This window comes from Hemiscyllium ocellatum, chromosome 26 (assembly GCF_020745735.1).
Source record: "Hemiscyllium ocellatum isolate sHemOce1 chromosome 26, sHemOce1.pat.X.cur, whole genome shotgun sequence".
Lineage (NCBI taxonomy): Eukaryota > Metazoa > Chordata > Chondrichthyes > Orectolobiformes > Hemiscylliidae > Hemiscyllium > Hemiscyllium ocellatum.
Genome location: NC_083426.1, coordinates 37847600 through 37870084, shown reverse-complemented (window position 1 = coordinate 37870084; position 22485 = coordinate 37847600). Strand labels below are relative to the sequence as shown.

General features: G+C 40.0%; 1 protein-coding gene across 1 annotated transcript in view; it reads left to right on the top strand.

Annotated features, from left to right (window-relative positions):
• ppfia4 (PTPRF interacting protein alpha 4) overlaps positions 1-22485 on the top strand; it is a 670948-nt gene that overhangs the window by 634679 nt on the left and 13784 nt on the right. Inside the window, exons 23-27 of the mRNA XM_060845158.1 lie at positions 6539-6565; positions 11461-11636; positions 15115-15212; positions 17646-17821; positions 17910-17978. Coding sequence (XP_060701141.1) covers positions 6539-6565; positions 11461-11636; positions 15115-15212; positions 17646-17821; positions 17910-17978 — 546 coding nt within the window. The remainder of the gene's footprint in view (positions 1-6538; positions 6566-11460; positions 11637-15114; positions 15213-17645; positions 17822-17909; positions 17979-22485) is intronic.

Below are 22485 nucleotides of genomic sequence, written 5' to 3'. Positions count from 1 at the left end.
GTAAAGCACGCACTGTAATATGTCATACTGTGGGTGTTAGATCATCATCACTTTATCATTATGTTGTATTTATATTTCCCATACATAACAGATATTTCAGTGGTGAACTTTACAATCAGTTACAATTGGAAAATATGCTATAAATGTTGCTGGGACAGCAAGTGAGTCTCATGCATTGTGAAATTAACATGTTAATAATTTTAGACCGTTTTAATTGACACATACATTTGGCTTACCTAGACGGGTAGCTTGAGTGGAGAACTTTCCTGACTTGGAAGGCTAATTTTTTTTAAAGAGGCCCAGAAGTCTGAATTTTCACTTCAACAAAGCAGTAACAGGATAGATTCTGGGCTGCCAAACCAATTCCTCTTCCCACTCCCTTTCCGACATGACCATCCTTAGCCTGTTCCATTGCCATAATGAGTCAAACCACAAATTGGAGGAACAGCCACCTCATCTTCTGCCTAGGCAGCCTACAGCCCAGAGGACTTGATATTGAGTTCTCCAATTTCAGATAACCTCCCTTTCCATCCACCGACTCCCTTCCCAACCCCTTCCCCACTCTTCCATTCCTCTCAGCCACCCACCGGATTCATCTCTCCCATTGACCAACCAGGTCATACTCTCTAACTTTCCCCATTTCACCACCCTGCCCCCACCATCCCCTTTATCTGCAGCTTGCATTATACCCTCAGTCCTGAAGAAGGGTTACATCCAAAACTTCAACTTCAACTTCTCCATCTCCTGATCCTGCCTGGCTTGCTGTGTTCTTCCAACCTCCTGCTTATCTGACAAACCTAGAAGCAGATTGTAGGAAACAGACTGGTTAGAAGGCCCTTCGGTATTCTGGCGTTTCATCCCAGTTGTTTCAGAAGATCTTAGCTTCTCTCGCCCTCACCCCCACCCATCCCCATTACCTTCAATGCCAACTCAAGAACTCGTGGTCCTCATTAACCTGTACTACCTTCATAGCGAGTCATCTCCCATGGAGGGACTTCTGTGTAACATGAAGGTGAAAAACTGAATCTACATTAAATTGTTAGATTTATCATGCCTTATCTCCTGGCCACCATTTTTAAAGGTCTGTGGAATCTTCTTGACTGCATTTCCAACCCCATGTCTCTGTATTGATCACCAAACATTCCAACTCAGAAGCATGGCTGTAATTATATTGCAATTATTAATTGCATATCTGGTTGTAGTGAGTGACTTGCTCGAACTTTTATATTGGAAATATTTCAGTGTTCAAGTAACTTATGCCCTCGTATTAATTAATACATTTAGAACCATGTCAAAACAAACATGTTCATATTTGAATCCAAGAATACTTGAACATTTTTAAACTACTGGACCGACTCTGATGATCAGCTTATCAAAATCAAAACCAGTTGTGTTCATCCAGCTGCATTGCACAGTTGGAGAATGCAAATAGGGGACAGTTTTAAATTTTTCCACAGCTTCAGCGCATTCAATTGTGCTGATTTTTTTTTTGCCAGTGCAAGTTCTGAAGGGCACAGTGATGAAACATTCATCCCCTAGGCCTGTCAGTGCTGAAAAAAAATTCACAAGCCCGAACACTATGTGACATGGGATTGCACTAACAAAAAGGCAACATCTGCCTGAGAGTTTGGATGTGCCAAATAATTGAAAGCCCTCTCTTTAAGTGTTGGTCAGAGGAGGTGAATTTTTGAACTATTTGTGTGTTGTCATTGAACAACATAGAGAGGTCCAATTGTTGTTTCTTTTGCTGATTTGCTCAAATGATTTTAAAGCTTGATGTACTGAGTTAAAATGCAGCCACATTTAAAGGAGGGATGAGTGCTCTGTGTGGTTGGTTTGAAAGAAAAATATTACTGGAAGCTGAATTTGGAAGGAGAAAATGGTAGCTCATACTTGATCTAGAACCAGCGTGGTGATATAAGTATCAGTGAAAAAGGCATCCTTCAAAGAAATGCTCTTCAATTGGTATCAAAAAACTTGTTCAGATATTCAGTGCTTAACAGAGAATAATGGTGATGTTTAAAATTGATCTTTTATTAAAAACAAAGGTGTGAATGTCCTGAAACTGATTGCTGATTTTAAATCTTAACCCAATATTCAATTTTCTTCCTTCTTTCAATGCAGAAAAGTCAAACCCCTTTCTTTTAGTTGCTCTTATACAGTTTTATTCACTCGCGTAGTTAAGTGAGTTTTTCACACTCTTGATCCTTTATGAGCTACTTTTGGAAGTTCTTAGCCAGATGGTTGGGGTAGAATTCTCTCTGAAAATGTAGCGGCCCTTAGGGGGAAGGAGGCAGAGAGCCACTCCCAGCCTGTGAATTTGCAACTTCTGCTAATAGATCAGGAAGAGTATTCATAGATTCAAGGAATGCAGCACAAACTCTCCTGCCTTCTCCATTGCAGAAGGAAACTAATTAATGGGTGTGGGGTCATGTATTTTGAAGAGAGTAATTGTTAGTGAATCCTTAACTCTTTACCTGTACAGTTTTATGGCATTCATTCAGGCAGCAACAATGCATGGAAAATGTGTTATTAATAAACTATCTCTTGCTTCACTTCTTCCTTTGTGTAATACTTTTCTCCTCTAACACTACTTACTGGACTGTCCTTGTGCCTTCCACATAGTCCTCTGGAAATGTTTGGGTGACTCATGAGGAAATGGAAAACATGGCGGCTTCAGCAAAAACGGTTAGTCTATCCCCGTCCACCTTTGTTGTGCTTCATTGAAGAGTTTCTTATGAACATTATTTTCGTTAACATGTTCAAACCCTCTTCTTTTTACCTATTTGTAAATATTAAGCTGAATTTGTTAACTACAATAAACAAGTATTCAGCAGCATTGCATTTTTAATTGCTTTATGATGAGATGAATACCTGCTCATTTCAATGAACCTGTATCAAACTTAGCAATTTTCAGGAACAGAATGAATTTTAGTAATGTGAAAACATGACAGATCAATGATGTTCAATTAATGTTAAAAACAAAAACCTGGTTAACTGTTTGTTAATGATAGGGCACTACTTTATAACTTTGGAATTCTTTGTATCGGAGAGTGAAGGCTAGATGCTTACCCAACAGGAAAAGAGGGGCACTTGAAGGAACATCAACAGTTATTGGTTCAAGAGTAGTGATGGTTGGAAGAGAGGAAAAGTTACTTGTATATCATCATAGAATGATGTTGAGGTAATCTGAAAAACACAGGAAAGTACTGATTTCTGCACAAACTGCAGTGAACTTTTTTCACTGCATCAGGAAGGCAAAGACGTAAAGTGCTCAACATTAAAGTTTTCAATCAGTTTACTAGTACCGACTTGCACAGGAGGCTGAACAAGTTGGTGTTCCAACTCATTGTCCAGCCATCTCTGTCACTTCACTGTGTTATGGGTAAACAATAATATTGCATCCCATGCTATCAGTGATACTTCAGAATTTAGGATCAAGTCCTAGATTGATGTGTTAGAAATCTCATCAGCCTCATGGATGTAGGGGTGGTTTTAGCATTCTCAATTAGAATTGCTTGTTAAATTCAGCAGCACGGAATCTCAGTGGTTAGCACTGCTGCCTCAAGTACCAGGGACCCGCGTTTGATTCCTGCCTTGGACGACTGTCTGTATGGAGTTTGCACATTCTCCCCATGTCTTTGTGGTTTTCCTCTGGGTGATCCGGTTTCCTCCCAAAGTCCAAAGATGTGCAGGTTAGATAACTTTGCCATACTTAATTGCCCTTAATGTTCAGGGATGTGTAGGCTAGGTGCATTAGTCAGGAGAAGTGTAGAGTACCAGGGTAGGGGAATGGGTCTGGGTGGGATACTCTTCAAAGGGTCAGTGTGGACTTGTTGGGCCAAACAGCCTGTTTCCACATTGTCGGGATTCTATGATTCCATGAACTGCCAGACAGTGGATTGTTAGTTAAAAAATCTGGTGGTTGGAAAATTGTGTTAAATAGCTTGGGGTTCAGTATGTTGCTGAACCACTATGGAAAAATGTTGACGGTGCATCAAACCCATGCTTTTCTTGACTCAGGCGTGTTTGATTTTAACATTGACTGAATAATAAGAAGTGTTTGAAATTACTTGTAATCACCTGGCTTGGTCATGACTCACCTCAGCAGCCGGTGGGTCTTGAACCTGCATCTTTTGATGCAGAGGTAGGGACACTATCACTGAACCACAAGACATCTTCAAGAGAGTATTTTATTCTGTCAATTAAAACATTTAAATGAATTAGAAGGAATTTAATTGTGGAGTTTAAGATTTATTCTGGTGTTTGAATGAGGAGATTATTGTTTTAAACAGGATGTAAGTGGATCATTTCACCATGGGTAGGTTTATGCACATCTGTTGTGCAGCATTTCTTACTTGTTTTGCCATTTGTTTTATTGTGATGGCAAGCAGTTTTAGCTCTTGTTATGTATAATTCATGGTACTTGTTTGCAGGCTCAGTAATTTCCAGTGAACTGATTTTCTGGAACAGGAATTAAAGGGAACATTTTCCTGTGGGTGATGCTTGAAATAAACTGGTTGATACTTGACTTAACATAATGCTGACAGGAAATTGATACAGTGCCCAACACCGAATATACTATCAAGACTGTAATACGTAATTTCAAAAAATTCAGGCATAATCTATTTTGACAAGGTTCTAGTGGAATTAAGCTTCTGATAATACAGTCCAAGTGAGGGTCTCCTAGTAATAGACTTAATGAGGGTTGACAAGGGGTACTTATCACACAACTAGAATAGACTACTGCATAAGACTGTTTTTGGGAGTGAAGTTTGACAAGGGGTGTCTGCACTGAAGGGGAACGCATTCTGCAATTCTTCCTAAAGCTACATCTTAATAAGCAATATTGTCAGGGAGTACATTGTCATATCTTTCATGCAGGCGAGTCAATTCAACTCTTCAATAATATTTCTCCCCTTGAGCTGAATTTACTGTGTTACTGTAGATGATAAATGTGTCAAAACCACATACGTTCTTCATGTCAGAATCAAAGAAAATTATAATTTGGAAGGAAGCCACTTTAAGTTGTTATCAAATTCCTTTTTACAAATTTATTATTGAATCTCCTTCCACAAGCCTAACAGGCAGTATTTTTCAAGTCATCATTACTCACTGTAATTCGTTAAGTTGTCTTTGGTTACTTAAGTAATTACCTTATATCTGTATCCTTTTGCTACTGGCGCTATATCCACAATAATATTTTAGTCCCTGTCTAGTCTGTGGATCACCTCATAATATTGTACACCTCAAACAAGTCTTCCCTCATCTTCTCTGAGGAGTGTGGCACCTCATCTGTTTACATCATTGAATTGACTCATCCTTGGTACCATTCTGGTACACCTGCTGTGTGCACACCCTCTAAAGGCCAAGGCATCACTTTTCAAGTGCATTGCACAAACTGGCCAAATACTTCAGCTGAGGCCAGGCCACTGTTTTAGCTTAATGTCCTTGATTTTGTACGTAATGGCCTGGATTATCAAAAAACCATTTAAGATTGGTTGCAGGACACAATTCTGGGATTCCCACTCCCATTCCTGGTGCTCCCAATTTTAGTTGATGTTGGATGAGGATGCTGGTTTCAAGCCTGACCTCCTAACTTGGTTGACTCCATTTGGGGGCACCATTCCCAGCACTCTACAATTTTTGAGTATTTGGGATAACTTCTGGATGACAGGTCATTCACGTCCTCTCAGAGGAATCTAGATTCAGGAAATTTTGTAAAGCAAGTTTGAAAGATCTTGGACATGCCCACTGATGATTCCTTTCTGACTTTAAAATAACTCTTTGTCATTGTTCATTAATTTCCAGCCCCTCGACAAAATTGTAGTTATTTTAATCAACCTGTTTGGACATGTTTTGACATACCTCTGGGACTATCAGATTTGAACGCAAACCTTCTGGCCCAGAAATGGAACACTAACATTGCAACATAAAATTTCCATTAAAAGAAACCACATCCATCTATTAATTTTTTTAAGAATTCCTCGAACTCCAATTTTATTAAGATGTATATTATACAGTACTTTATAATCAATTTACACAAGATTACCTGTATTGCCCTCATTAACCTCCAAGGCGATCCCTTCCCTGTTGCCATGGTTTATAAGCTAACCAATATCTCTGCCCCATTGCCTAACTGAGGGTGAAACCCTTACTTTTCTAGAGATTGGTTTGACTGCAAATCATTTATTAATATTTAGCCAAGCATGTTTACCTTGGTGAGGTCCAATCTCTATCTGATTTTATTTTTGATTGCAAGAGATTTTAAGGTAATGGAAGATTAACAATGTTTGTTCTACAGTTTAACCTGCTGATGCTCACTGTGTTCAAACTGGAATTTCCATACAGAGTCTGATTTGCCTGAATTATTGAGGCGTACTGTATAGACCTAACTTGTATTGTATTTTGCCAAATATATTGATGAGGTGAAGTAATGTTCTAGCCCAGCAATTTGGGCACATTGAATGATCTAATCAGAGTGTTCTTTCATTTCTTCTTTTCTATCAATGCTTGTACTAACTTGCTAACCTGTTAGGAGAATGAGGAAGGCAGTTGGGCTCAGGTGAGTATAGAAATATTCAAATGTGTTTGAATCGACAGAATGATTACAGTGTGTGTTTCGTAATTCCTTCTAAGATGACTGTCATTGATGGCACCCATCTAGCCTCCACACTAAGGAACTTACTCTTCAAATCTCTTCTTCTTTCTGACTTTTCTCCCCAACTGCAAGATCCCACTTAATGTCTACTTTATTGAAAATAATTGTACAATTGCACCATGTAAAATTTGCTCTGAAAAGAGCACTTGATACCTTCAAAGAGTTCCCCAGGTCAGCCTTTAGGTTTTGATAAGCCTATTGTACCCATTGCATGGCAGAATTACTGGATTAAATGAAAGTCATTCTGTATGGTAGAGGATGGGAATATGGATGGTTTCTTCCTGCTGACTGGTCAGTCATTTATGTTGATACATTCAAACATTCTTATTGCTAATTGGTCAGCTATGCAAAATGAATGGTAAGGGATTTCTTGAGTAAGAGTAACATGTTGTGACTGATGAGTAGGCCACTGTCTTGGGGATTGCCCTGGTGTTAGTGGGTCTTGATGGTGTACCTGACACATGTCACATGTAAGTGTATGATAGACAAGTCTAGGCTTGGAACATTAGATGGGATGCTTATTACGATGACATTTTTGATGATAGATGACTTGTCCCATTCACTGTATTTGAAACCGGTTTGTTGTTCCTTGAGTCTAGAGCATAGGCTGCCACCTATTCTCCCCATTGCACCTTGCTGTCCCCCCAGTTCCCCTGACTTCAGAATCACATGGTGTGCTGTAAATTGCTGCTTTATTGTGAGGTGGATTTGGAGGGTAAAGTGGAGCTTCTTCAAAGACTTGAGTCAGACCTTTATGCCCTTTTGACTACAATACATACTTGAATCAATGTGAGTGGAACCAGTATGTGAGAGAATTTTGAATCTTGTGTTCATGAAGAAGCTGCATTTGAGCACGTAGCAGTTGAACATGTGAAGCAAATCAATTGAGTTTGAACTGCTGGCTTACTATGGCAAAATTCTCATTGTGGATGCTTGTTGCTGCTGAAGTAGGTTTTTCTGATAAGAGTATTGGAAATTGATTAGTGGGTGGAAGGATCACGGAAAGATTGGTAGTTCAGGTATAAGCAGGAAGAGTGCTAACTGCTCTTACTACAGCAGACTTTACATAGTATAACCATAAAACCATCTCATTCAATGCAATCACTCTCAGAATGGCAGAATTATTACAGCGGGTAAGAAGCCATTCAGCCCATCATGTCTGTGCTGACTCTCCACATAAGCATCTTCCTTACGCCATAATTTTCCTATCTACTTCCTTTAACTTTGCACATTGCTGCTTTTTCAAATAATCATTTAATTCCCCTGTAAATACCTGGATTGAACCTACCACGATCAAACTCTCAAACATATCATAACCACTTACTACATGAAAAGGTTTTTCCTTGTAGCTTTCTTGATTTTACTAATTACTTCAGTGATCACCATGATGTGGTGATGCCAGTGTTGGACTGAAGGCAACTGCACCTGACGAAGGAGCAGCATTCCGAAAGTTTGTGATTTTGAATAAACCTGTTGGAGTATAATCTGGTGTTGTGTGTCTTCTAACTTAATTACTTCAAACCTCTGCCCTTTTGTTCCTGATACTTTCACAAGTGGGACTGTTTTCTCCCTATTTACACTGTCCAAGCCCCTCGTTATTTTGATTGTCTGAGTAAATCTCCTCTCAGCCTTTCTTTTTCTCCTGGGAGAACTTATAATTTCCAAACTTTTCTAATCCATCTTCAAACCTGAAATTCCTCAGACCTGGAACCAATCTCATAAACTTCTACACGCTTTCTAATGTCTTCACATCCTTCCTCAAGCACAGCACCTAGAATTAGATGCACTATTCCAACTGAGGTCTGTCAAATGTCTTATTCCAGGATAATTTCCTTAATTTTGTAATCCACACCCCTATTAATAAATTCTAGGATATTGTATGTTTTATTAACTGCAGTCTTCACCTGTCCCTTAATGACTTATAGATATAATCACTCAGAAGTTGCTCAGCATCCCCTTCAGAGTTGGACCCTTTAATTTATACTGTTTCCCCACGTTCTTCCTACAAAATATATTACCTCACACTTCTCCACAGTGAACTACATCTGCCATCCAACTGTCCACCCACCAAATGCCCTTGTCCTTCTGAATGAAAATAGAACACTGTGGATGCTGGAAATTTGAGACAAAAGCCAAAAATGCAAGAGAGACTAACAGGTCTGATAGCATCTGTGAAGTGAGAAACAGTGTTAACTTTCATGTTCAAATTGATGATTCTTCAGTGAAGAAGAAGATTCATAGTGAAGCTGCTACTTTAACTCTGTTTCTTTCTTCAGAGCTGCTACCAGACCTGCTGAGTTTCTATAAAATTTTCTGTTTTATGTCCTTTTGGACTTCTACACTGCCTTATCTCAGCTTACAATGCTTGCAAGTTTTGTATTATCCTAAAATGTCGACATGGTGTCCTGTGCACAGTGGTCTAGATTGCTGATGTATATCAGAAAAAGTAAGGAAGCAACTTAATAGCTACCTTTTCAATAGCACCTTGTTGTCACTGCCCTAAATTAATTCCCAAGACCCTTTGTCTTAATACAGAATGGTACAACACGGCAACAGGCTGTTCGGCCGACCATGACACCATTCTAAACTAATCCCATCTACCTGCACATGGTCTGTATCCCTCTATTCTTTGCCTATCCATGTGGCTGTCTAAATGCCAATAATATATAAAAACAACAAGGAATCTTTGGTGGAAACTCCAGTTTTTTTTTCAGTTTCATAGTCAAATTATTACCATTGATACACAGGTGCTGCTCTCTGAAATCACTTGAACATTTATACTTGGTTTCTGCAGGTAAGTTATTTTGTGGAGTTGACAAAGATTAAATATTGCACCAAAAGTGTGTAATTGAATATCTTGGGGGTGGGATTTTGGGACTTTACCCCTAAGCATGGGCAGCTTAGGGTTGGGTGGAAGCTTGACATGTTAAAAATCGAAGTCCATTGTCCACTTTGAATGTTAGTTAAGATAGGACTGTGCAACCAACACACTCTCAGCAGGAGATTTTAAAATTATAATGAGGTTATGGAATCTACCATCATTTTAAGTGAAACCATTGTCACAGGTTTTCAGGGCCCAAAAAGTCCAGAAGCTGAAAAAGAAGGCAGAGGTTGCTGGATCCAGAAGTTAAGTACAGGTCTTCTTACCTGTTAGATCAAGGCTACTTGATTCACCAACACACCCGTGGTCAAGTCCACTGACGCTTCTGATCTCATCCATGAGGCCTTTGATCCTTATGATTCCCCCCCCCCCCCCCCCCCCCCCCTGCTGAGTCCTACCACCTCTCTTTTACCCGGTGCTGAAAGATCTATCTGCCAGGCAACTGCTGAATTTGACCAGTTGCATCTTGGAAACTGAGGGGATAAACTGGCACTGCAATATTTTCGCTAAATTCAGCATGCCCTGCAGAAAATCTGTCCTTTCCAAGTTTCCTGACCTCAGACAGTCTGTGTGCACTCCCTCCAAATTAATAGCTTGTGCTTACTGTCAAAGCCTATAGATAGAAGATGGGCACTTGAATAGTTGTAACTTAGCTGGTATCCATGGAGACAGTTCTTCAGAGAGCTGTGAGAGGATTCTGGTTACAAAGCGTATGTTATGCATTGTCTTCCTACCCTTATTAATGGAAATGTGAAGCAGTGTGCTGCAGTGGCATCTGTGATCAATGGTTTTGTTTGCCATGTAATACCTCTATGCGTACTGAGGCAAGAGTACCATCTAACTGCTGCAGAAATATCTTAGCTGCAGCTTCAGGGCTTCAAATAGTTGACCCGTTCACATTAATAAAAGACTGCTTTAAACTCTGAGGGGAGATTCAGAAGGATGAGAACAGCTGTCACTGCCTGGCTTTAAATCTGAATTTGCAGCCTCGCAGTCAGCCTCACATCCTGACCGCCTGATGGTCATTTTTCTTTTCTGACATCTGCCCTAAAGGATAAAAGCCAATAGCAGTTGCTCCACACAAGTTATTGCTGTCAGTGCTGCAAATGTTTCCATTTTACCAGAAGTTTCGCACTGATGGTTTCACTAACTTTATCAATTGACACCCGTTTATTTCCTCAAAAAAATGTTGAGCTATCTCCAGTGCTTTGTTCCCAAGATGGTCTAGAACATCGTTGTATTGTTTAAAAACTCTTTCTGCCTGTGGCCTTAAAACCACTGCTCTTTATAGAGGTAGGGAAGATGGTCTAAATGTGTTCTCTTGGCATCTTTCCCTGTATTGACAGGAACTTAACATGTCTGCATTAGCAAGAGTGAACTTTGTTTTTTTTTATAAATTTCTCCCCAAAAAGAGTATTTTTTTAAATTCATTCACAGGATGTGGCATTGCTGGCTATGCAAGCATTTATTGCCCAATCCTAATTGACCATATAAGGATGACGCTTTCCTTCCCTAAAGAAATTTGTGAACCAGATTAGTTTTTCTGATAATCAACAATGGTCATCATTAGATTCTTAATTCCGCTATCTGCCATAACAGGATTCAAATCCAGGTGTGCAGTACATTACCTGGATCTCTGGATTAATAGTCTAGTAATAAATTAACAAGGCCATCACCTACTCCATTGCAATGTGTGACCATTCTATAGAATGAGATATCTGGAGACTGGTAAACATTTCCAAAACCTGCATAAAAATAGATATTTGAACAAGAATAATACCTAATCTATTGATCACTTTCACCAGTTTATGAATGTGAATTCCAGTATGTAAGTGATCAAGGGAAGTCAGCCCCTGACCTAAGAAGGCAAGCTGAGTGTGTTCCTGTCCCCAATTACTTTATCTGTCCTTCTCACCAGACTTTGGCTTATGGAGACATGAACCACGAGTGGATTGGTAATGAATGGCTTCCCAGCCTTGGGTTACCCCAGTATCGCAGCTACTTCATGGAGTGCCTGGTGGATGCACGAATGCTTGACCACCTCACCAAGAAAGACCTGCGGATGCATCTGAAGATGGTTGACAGCTTTCATCGGTGAGCTCTTGCATTATTGGAGACTGAGTGCTATTATGGACGGGGCCAGAGCCCTCAAAACATGTCAAGAAGATAGCCCAAACCCAACTTTGCTAGTTATTTTAGAATCAGCTGGTCAAAGCACCTGGAGTGTCAGAGGCTAGGGGAGACTTTATAGAAGTTTATAAAATCATGAGGGTCATGGATAGGATCAATAGGCAAAGTTGTTTCCCTGGGATGAGGGGAGGGGGGTGCGGTGGATGTGGGATGGGGGACGGTGCGGGGAGGGGGGGGGGGGGGGGGAGGTTTGCAATCCAGAACTAGAGGCATAAGTTTAAGGTGAGAGGAGTAAGATATAAAAGGGACCTAAAGGACAACCTTTTCATGCAGAGGCTGGTGCATGTATGGAATGAGCTGCCAGAGGAAGTAGTGGGGGCTGGTACAATTGCAGCATTTAAAACACACCTGGATGGGTATATGAATAGGAAGGGTTTAGAGGGATATGGGGCAAGTGCAGGCAAATGGGACTAGATTTGGTTAGGATATCTGGTCAGCATGGATGAGTTGGACTGAAGAGTCTGTTTCTGTGCTGTACTTTTCTATGACTCAATAAAACAATTTATTTACAAGTTTACTGAATGAAACATGAACAACAGAGAACAGAATAACTTAACCTCTCTGAAAACCCACAGATAATTCCAATTTAACCATGCTGTTCCAATACTTGCAACAATCCCCATAAACACCTCATGGCACAAAAGGTAAAATCAAACACAGGTTCTTACAGGAGAGAAGTCAGAGAGAGAGAGAGTATCAGCCTGGACCTACTTCTGGGTCTGGCAGCTTTCCCATTACTCCTTTTGAAAAAAAAACAGACCAGAGTAAAGCTGAGCTGGGAGAACTGGCCACTCCCTTTTCATTGCACAAGTTTTTTGTTAAACTTGAAAGCCTTTTTTCCTGCAGCAGTATCTGTTAGTTCATCAAATTGGCACTAAAACTCTTCAACCTCCAGACTTTTCGGAATCTGTGTCATTTACAACCTCTCTGAAAGAAAACACAAGGACTGCAGAGCCTTGTTAAAGGAGCGGTTTCATGGCAGTGAAAATGCATTTGCGAGAAGGAAACATTTGGTCAAGTTAACCGGCAAAACCGTAACCACTCAGCGTGTTAAAATGTGCAAATGCAAAGAGATTTTAGAAAAAGTATTATTTATTTTTTTCAAAATCTACATCAGTTGCCCTCTTCTGAATAATCATATATCGGTATTTCCTCCCCAATCAATCCAACTTATAGTTTTCTACTCCAGTGCTACAGTGTGACAGGTACCAGCTTGCAATCAGTAAATTCTAAGGCTGATATGGAGCCTGCAGATCTGAATTGTAATCCAGGTTCTGTATTGTTCTAGAGCTTTCCATGCATCAGTTAATTACAATTTCACTTTAAGTGAAAAGAGAATGAAAAGACTCTCGTGAAAATTGGTACAGAAATTGTTTCTTTTTAATTATTTTGTAGCTCTGATGAAAATCCCTCTGAGGTTTGGTGATTATGAACTCGTTCCTGTACATGCCCTGAATTACAGTTGGGGGTGGCACAATGGCTCAGTGGTTAGCATGTTGCCTTACAATGCTAGGGACCTGAGTTTGATTTCACCCTCAGGCAACTGTGTGTGTGGAGTTTACACATTCTCCCTATGTCTGTGTGTTCTCCCACAGTCTAAGGATGTGGAGGTTAGGTGGATTGACCATGCCAGAGTATCTGTGTAGGCTAGATGGATTAGCCAAGGGAAATGCAAGGTTACAGGGATTGGGTAGGAAGTTGGGTCTGTGTGGTGGCTCTTCAGAGGGTCAGCTTGTTGGGCTGAATAGCCTGCTTCCAACTCCAAAGGGTTCTATGATTCTGCAATTGATTACAGGGTTAACAGGGTTAAGTTAAATATGATTAGATTAGATTCCCTACAGTGTGGAAACAGGCCCTTCAGCTGTTCAGGCCCGAAGAGGGCCAGACTAATGCACCTAACACTATGGGCAGTTTAGCATGGCCAATTTACCTGCACATCTTTGGATTGGGGAAGGAAACTGGAGCACCCAGAGGAAACCCACGCAGACATGGAGAGAATGTGCGAACTCCACACAGACAGTTGCCCGAGGCTGGAATCGAACCTGGGTCCCTGGTGCTGTGAGGCAACAGTGCTAACCACTGAGCCACCGTGCCACCCATGGTCTAGATTGTGAACAAACAAATGATCCAGTAGCCTCTCTAATCTGTTGTTGGATGACACAGTCAATACTAACATAGAAAACATGTTGGTATCAATCCAACATAATTAGCAAAATCCATCAAGGGCAGAGTGGAAAGTACTGGAATTTTAAGGCATGTTGTTGCCTGGCTTACAGTTCCTTTATTAAACTTACCCTCCCTTTACAAGTGCTTTGGCACAATTGTCAAGCAATCATTATTACATTTTATAAATTAAGAAAAAAAAGTTCTCACTTTTAGCTTCTGTTTTCTAATCCATTTCAATTTAAATGATTTTGTTTCTGATTAATATCAATTCCTTGATTCACCCTGTTCAGATGCAACACACAGTAACAGCAGGTTGCCAGAGCTTGGAATTTAATTTGCCTTTTGTATCGCTGCATTTGCAAAATGTATCCTGCCCTTACATCAGCACTATGGCTAAACAGACTATATTAGTCATGCTTTGGAGATGCCGGTGTAGGGTGTACAAAGTAAAAATCACACAACACCAGGTTGTAGTCCAACAGGTTTAATTGGAAGCACACTAGTTTTCGGAGCGATGCTCCTATCATCTGATGAAGGAGCGTCGCTCCAAAAGCTAATGTGCTTCCAATTAAACCTGTTGGACTATAACCTGGTGTTGTGTGATTTTTAACTTTAAACAGACTATATTCACTCTAATGTTGGCAGTTCATTATATAAATAGTCAGGGGTATGTTTGAATTTCACAAAAAGCAAGTTTTGAAAAAAAAATTGAAATTTGCATTTTGATGCCTAAAGCCAGCATTTTCCAGTATGAAAGAACTTGCATATGTAAGGCATGACCTCAGACTGTTTTGCAGCAATTTATAGTCAAAGAAGACATTTAAAATGTAGTTATTGTTGTGTTGAAATGAGACATGCAAAATGCACACCATAAGATCTCCTTTAACAACAATAAGGTTAGTTACAAAGTAATTGATTTTAATGGTATTTGAGAACTCAGTACTGGTCAGAGTAACAGGAGAACTCAGCTGTTCTTTACTCTGCATCTGAAAGAGCAAATGGGCTTAATTTTAACACCTCGTTCAACAGACATAATCTTGAACAGACAATACTGTGTTCAAGTATTGACCCAGACTACATAGTCAAGCAGGCCTTGAACCCACAACCTTCTCGCTCAAAGGTGAAAATGCTACCCTTGAGCCAATAATACATGATACTCCAAAGACTCCAGGGACTTTTCATAAGTTACACTGAATAACGTCTGTCTTGATTCCAGCACTTGTTTACATTACGGCATCATGTGTTTGAAGAGATTGAACTACGACAGGAAGGATCTAGAGCGGAGGCGAGAAGAAAGCCAGCTTGAAATTAAAGGTTGGTTTGAAAGAAACGTTGCTGTTGGTTTCTTGATTAAAAGACAAAATTGAACTTTAAATCCTAGCAACTAAAATGTCAGTTTTATCTTTAGTTTTTACGTAGATGTGAGTAGCTGTGTAATTCTGGATTCCTTCCTTCACCATTCTACATTATGACCAGGCCAGAACTTATTTTAACATGGCGATTCATATTGTTCCTACTGCAAAATACTCAGGGTGATGTCAATGCTTGGTCAATAGCTCTTACACGTAAAATCCCAGTGAGTCCAACAGTGTTCCTTCTTACCTTTGAGAAAGAGTTGCTCAGGACAGGACCCTAACTCCATTACTCTGGCTGGGGGAGTGATTTCAGACTTGCACTGGCCTACTTGAGAATCTCACTGAAGTGAATCAGTTTGGAGCATAGTGTCACTTTATTCCTTTCTCACTCCCCTTCCACCCCTGATAGTGTTTAAAAGCCAGTGATATTGATTTTAATGGGTTTTTAATATGGCGACATTTCCCTTCAAGTTGAAACTGTTTAACTGCTATGAAGAAAGTTGAACCACAATTAATTATTAGTTGGTCAAAATATTTTATTAATGATAAAGTTTTTTATCAATTTTAAGCTCACTTGGTGGGGCCCAGCATTGCGTTTACAGTAATTAAAGTGTGTATTTGTAGCTTTCACAAAGTGCGATGTGATAAATGATGTCATATACACACTATCACTGAATATAGGGATAATATATATGACAGTTGAAATTTGATCTCTGAAATTACAATATTGCATTGTCGAACTGTAATTGATGCTCATTTGGCCAGATAGCTAGTTTGTGCTGCCAACAGCATGGGTTCAGTTCCTATTCTGGCTGAGGTTACCATGAATTAGAATTAGAATCCCTACAGTGTGGATACAGGCCCTTCGACCCAACAGGTCCACACCAACCCTTCAAACAGTATGCCACCCAAACCCATTCCCCATTACTCTACATTTACCCCTGACTAATTCACCTAACCTACACATCTCTGAGCATCAAGGGCAATTTAGCATGACCAAGTCACCTAACCTGCACATTTTTGGATTGTGGGAAGAAACCAGAGCAGCCGGAGGAAACCCACACAGATGCAGGGAGAATGTGCAAACTCAGCACAGTTGCCTAAGCCTTGAATTGAACCCAGTTCCCTGGGGCTGTGACGCAGCAGTGCTAACCACTGAGCTACCGTGAGAAGGAATCTCCTTCTCAACCTCTCCCCTCGTTTAAGGTGAGGTGCCCCTCAGGTTAAAACACCACCAATCATCTTTCTTTGTAATGAGTGAGCAGCCCTATGGTCCAGTGGACTATGGTGAGTCTGTTTTTTTAATTGTTGCTACAATCAGTAAAATTCCATCACTTGTGCAGCAGATCCCCTGAAAGTCAACTACTTTGGGTGGAATATAGTAAATCTATGGAACTCAGGATATGAGTGGATAGGATTATCATGAATGGTCTGGTAATCTCTTAACTAAGATTAACAGAGGATTGAGAGTATGCCAGCACTCCTTTTTTCTTATGGAGCAGTGCTTTCTTCATAACATGGCACTCAGTAAAAACATTAGCTTCACTAAAGATCCAATATTTTTGTAGCATTAATGACCATACATTTTAATCAGCTGTTTGGTATTGGTCAGTGAGTTCAGTAGCATGTACACTGTTAGAAAATATTAGTAGGTTGAGCAAAGTGATTATTTGTAGTGTTAGTCACCTTAGCTGCTTTTGAGATCAATATGAAACCACAGCTTTCATAGAGGGTATATATTTTACAAAAAGAAGCTAGTCTTTTTCCTATCTCACATAGTAACCTGCAATTTAGTGAGGATTTTTGTTGCTTTGGAACCTGAACCATCTAAGCCTTTGTTAGCTGAGATGTAAGTTATTGCTGTAAGGTGAACTGTTAGGTAGAAATACCCAAAGCAAGCTTTGATGATTACTCAGAATGCTGAGTCACCCACCATAAGTGGAGATTAAACTTTTCTAGCTGTGCATGAAGATCTGAAATGATGAGTCTCAATGGGAAGGAAAATAGTTTATTAAAAAAACAAATCTTAAGAGCAGACATTTTATTGAAATATATCTGAAGAAGATTTGTGCTGCCTCTGAGCTCCTATTTACTGTTTCAGTAATGCATAAGCTTAACCTATTACATAGCTACAGTCTATTTATACAATCCCAACGTAATTTGAGATGTTAGTATTCTGAACCTTTCTCCTCATCTGACTTTTACTGTTCTCTCCCTAAACCATAGCTTCTAAAGAGTGTGTTGAGTTTGTGAATCATTAAGAACTGCCACTGTTATTGCCGACAGTGCTGGCATGCTGAATAAACAGAAGAAGCCTGGAATTTTCCAGAGTTGAAATAATTCTACAGTCTGACATTTTTTGACTGTGATATAATGTTTGATTCGTGCCTAGATGTGTTGGTGTGGACTAACGACCAAGTCATTCACTGGGTGCAGTCTATTGGACTACGGGAGTATGCCAACAACATTGTCGAAAGTGGGGTGCATGGTGCCTTGATCGCACTGGATGAAAATTTTGATTACAACAGTCTAGCTTTATTGTTACAAATACCCACACAAAATACACAAGTAAGCTCCATAATCAATGTCTTTGTTTCTAAATAATTAGAAAACTGTTAAAATTAAAAATAGATTTTAACTATGATTTCTTTTACAGGCAAGACAGGTCTTGGAGCGTGAATTCAACAACCTGTTGGCCTTAGGAACTGAGCGGAAGTTGGATGATGTGAGTATTGGGCATCCATTCATACTTCTATTGAGGAAAATGTAGGTAACATCCTGACTATGTTTAGTTGTTTTAAGTGCTTGCTGTGCATATGCCAGAGGCTGGATTTAGGGAAGGAAATCCTTTTCAAATCAGAATGGCTGAGACTGAACACAATGTTACATAATCTTCCTTATCTCCCTCAACAACTTTGTAACATTTGATACGGTCAACTGTTCCATCTTCTTCTGTTGACATATGCTTCTTAGCACTGTTTTTGATTTATTCCACTGACTAGCATTTCTTCTTCAATGACTTATCCATTCCCCTGTCACCCGCTGTTCTGAAACCATTGATTTACTCCCAGCAGAACCCCTGAGCCACCAAACAATCTAGTAGCTCCTTTACAACATCACTCACTGACATCCTTTCTTCAGTCCTATCTTTGTCAACTCTCAAACTGCAACCTATATCGATTGAACCTATCAAATTTCATCCCTCTGTAACAATTTCACAATGGCTAATGACTGTGTTTTCCATCATACTGAATTAATTTGAATAAAAGGGATGAATTTAAATGGAGATAGGAAATGTTTAAAAACTGGGAGCAAGTTGATTCTACTTTAGCCAGGTGGTGAAACCACCATTGGCCTAATGGCCTGTTTTTGAGCTATAATATTCTGTTGTTCCTCTTCATGTTCTGATGTTTTCTTATCTTTGAGTTTGACCTACTTTACTTAGCATCCTTCTCCAGCACATACCTTCCACTTGTCTCTGACACTGACTCTCTGTGCTTCAAATTATTGTACCCTTCCCTGAGAAACCCTCTTGCTTATTGTCTTTCTTCTCATCCTGAAATGTATTTTAAAAAGCTATCTCTTCATCCATACTGTTGATCACTTGTCCCGTGTTTTATTGCTGGTCCTGGCATTCACTCCTGATAAAATCTTTTGTTTGGATCTAGTGTGTGGTCAGAAATTGCAAGCTGTGAGAACGTGGTTAGAAATGAAGATTGTGAATAGCTATAGGATGTTCCCATGAGTTCTGTGTTCAATGCTGCCAAAGGATTGTGGTGAGGTTTTCAATAAGGTCAATTAAAGTTGTTCAAGACTGACTGAACTGCAGTTCAGCAGTCACTTTTAGTCAACAGAAGAGAGTCAGAGAAGGTGACTGCATGTTGGTTGAAGGTAGTCAAAGCAGAACGTTGAGCATCTTATTAAAGAAATTGGCATCTCAATTTTTGTCATCTTTGAATGTAAAAGTGTTACTAATCCCTCACCACACCATCACTTAATTCGGTGGATGGATTGTCTTGCCCTTATTCAGACTTTACGATATTACTTGCCTGATGTCTCTGTAATTTATAAATGGTGGCAGTGAAGATACTATAATCAGTGGACCAACCTTTGCTTTTAAACATAGAACAGTACTGCACAGGAAGAAGCTCTTCGGCCTACTAAGCACATGTTGACCATGATGCCATTCTAAACTAATTCTATTTGCCTGTAAATCATCTGTATCCCTCTGTTCCCTTCCCGATCCTGTGTATTTTCAAATACTTCTTAAACATGGCTATCGTATCTCCTTCTATTACTCCCCCGGCAATGTGTTCCAGGTATCTATGACTATCTGTGTTTAAAAAAAATCTGCCTAGCACATTTCCTTTAAATTTTCCTTCTCCTCATGTTAAGCCTGTGCCCCCTTGTATTTGACATTTCCACCCTGTGAAAAAGATTCTGACTATCCACCCTATCCATGCCTGTCATAATTTTATACACTTCTGTCATATCAGCCCTCAGCCTCTGACACTAGTGGAAACAATCTAAGTTTGTCCAACATCTCCTTATAGCCAATACACTTCAATCCAGGCAGCTTTACGGTATGCCTCTTTTACACCCTCTCTAAAGCTTTGTATAAACTTCACATAGTGCAATGACCAGTACTGCACATAATACTCCAAATATGGCCTAAATAAAGTTTGATGGAACCTGACTTGCTAACTTAGATATTCAATGCCTCAACTGATGATGGCAAGTATGCCGTAAGTCACCTTTTCCACCTTACTTGCGTTGCCGCATTCAGGGAGTTATGGACTTGTACTCCAAGATGCCTCTGTATATCAGTGCTCCGAAGAGACTTGCCTTTCTCTTTTATTCGTTCATGGGATGCGGGAATCACTGGCTAGGCCAACATTTAATGCCCACCCCTAATTGCTGAGAGGTGGGAAGGCACTGTTTCAATCACAAGAATGTACGTTAGATGCAGATCAGATTTTCACCCTTCATTTAGTTTAGGATCCAGCAGCTTAATGGGCAGGACTGAGACTGGAAGTAGTCCCTAGATTCCAGAAGGGCTTATGCCCGAAACGTCGATTCTCCTGCTCCTCGGATGCTGCCTGGCCTGCTGTGTTTTTCCAGCACCACATTTTTCAACTCTGGTCTCCAGCATTTGCAGTCCTCACTTCCTCCTATATTCCAGTTCCAGAATCTAAGATCTGAAACATGAGGCTGCAGCAATTATTTGAGACACATGAGGCTCTTGCAGTGTGGGTAGGTAAGGCCCACGCAAGAGGGGATGTGATCCTGATGGAGAGGTTATTATGGGAAAGAGCGCCCATGGGTGGCAGACATTTGGTAGTTGTGCCCAATGTGGAAAGGAGACCTCGAGGTTGAAGCTGATCTCCGTTTCCTCCTGAGGTCTTGTCCACTCTAAATGAAATAGTGATAAGCCTGCAGGAGATGGAAGGGCAGGGAGAAAGCCATCCATGGGCTTTTACAGGTGCTTCCACTTGAAACCTGTCCGTGGGGAACTACAGTCTCTGAGGAATATGCAAAGTAAATGCAGACGTTGGAGATGATGTGATAGCTGGGATGGAAAGTTTGAGGGCTGGCCTTTTCAGGAAAGAAGTTATTTGAAAGAATGGGTGACAGAACCTAAGGAGATGGAACTTGTAGCAATATCATTCAATACAGTGACTGTAGCTAGCTAGTTAGTAAGAAAGCAAGCACTGGGCTTTGTGCACATGATGAGCTTGGAGGGGACATGGGAGAAGATGTGAGAAAAAGTGAAGTGTGAAGCATGGCTGAGGCAACCATTCCTTGTTTGAAGTCCATATTCATTATCAAGTGAAAAAGGAAGAAGCAGCAGGTTTGGAAGTGAGAAAGGAAGAAGCAATGGAGGAATAGGAATGATGGACAGAAGAAGACTAAGAAATGAAAAGCCTGATAGATGACATGGGTTTTGGAACAGAGTGGCAAAACTGAAATGTAGCACAACAAATGCTGTCAAGGATTGTATGTCCTAGTCGGAAATGAAAGTCAAGGAGAATGCAACATGAAAGTATCCAAATTTCATGAAATTCTCCAGAATGTGTATGTTCTGGATTCCTAAAAAAAAGTCTCTAGAATTTCAGCAATCTGTATTGGTATTGAAGCCTATAAACCACAACAAAAATAGAAATTGCTGGAAAAACTAAACTGGTCTGGCAGCATATGTGGAGAGAAATCAGAGTTAACATTTCAGGGCGAGTGACCCTTCCTCAGATCACTTGACCTAAAGCGTTAATTCTGATTTCTGCCCATAGATGCTGTCACACCTGCTGAGCTTTTCCAGAAATTTCTTATTTGTTTCTGAATTACAGCATTTACAGTTTTTTTGGTTTTTAGTTCAGATAGAAGCTTTGTTAAAGATCACAGATTAAGCCCACTTTTTTTTAATAACTATATTTTTATTGAAACAAGATTTTGATTTTTTTTACAAAATTATAAAATTACTACGAATAGTATAACAATCTTATAACAACAATTACAAAAGACTACTACTCTACTCCACAAACAGTTTAAAAGAAAAGAAGTTTTAAAAATCTACCCATACTACAACAATAATTAAACAAAATAAACGAAATTAAATTGAATTAACTTAGAACACTCAGCACAACCCCACCAAAGCTCCCATCACCGGAAGCATCAGTTGGCGTACCTGTATTTATTAGAGATTCTTCCTCTCAGGGCCCCCGACTCACCAGACACTTCCCTTGCAGCTACAAAAAGGCCCTAATCAATATAGCCGACAAATCTGTGTCCATATATTTCAAAAAGGGCTGCCATGTCCTATAAAAAAGTTCCATTTTCTGGTGCACCATACTTGTGAGGAAGTCTTAAGAGAGATGTTCCATGATTAACCTACGCTATCCCAAAATCCTGGAAAGCTTTCCGAAATCCAGCTCATCAGAATGTTCATCCTCGCACAATATGAGAAAATATTAAACAGTTTCTTCCCATGTACATCTAAAGAGAGCAGATTCGGCAGACCCAAGAGGAGGGACATTAGATCTACCTTGACCTCTGTTCCCAAGACCCATTCCAAAACACTCGCTATAGTGCCCCAATACCTATGAAGCTTGTGTCATGACCACAAGCAACGAGTAAGAGTGCCTACATCTGTTTTACATTTGGGACACATTGGAGATACTCCTCTCTTAAATTTCACAAGTCACTCCGGTGCCAAATAAGCCCCGTAGAGAACCTTC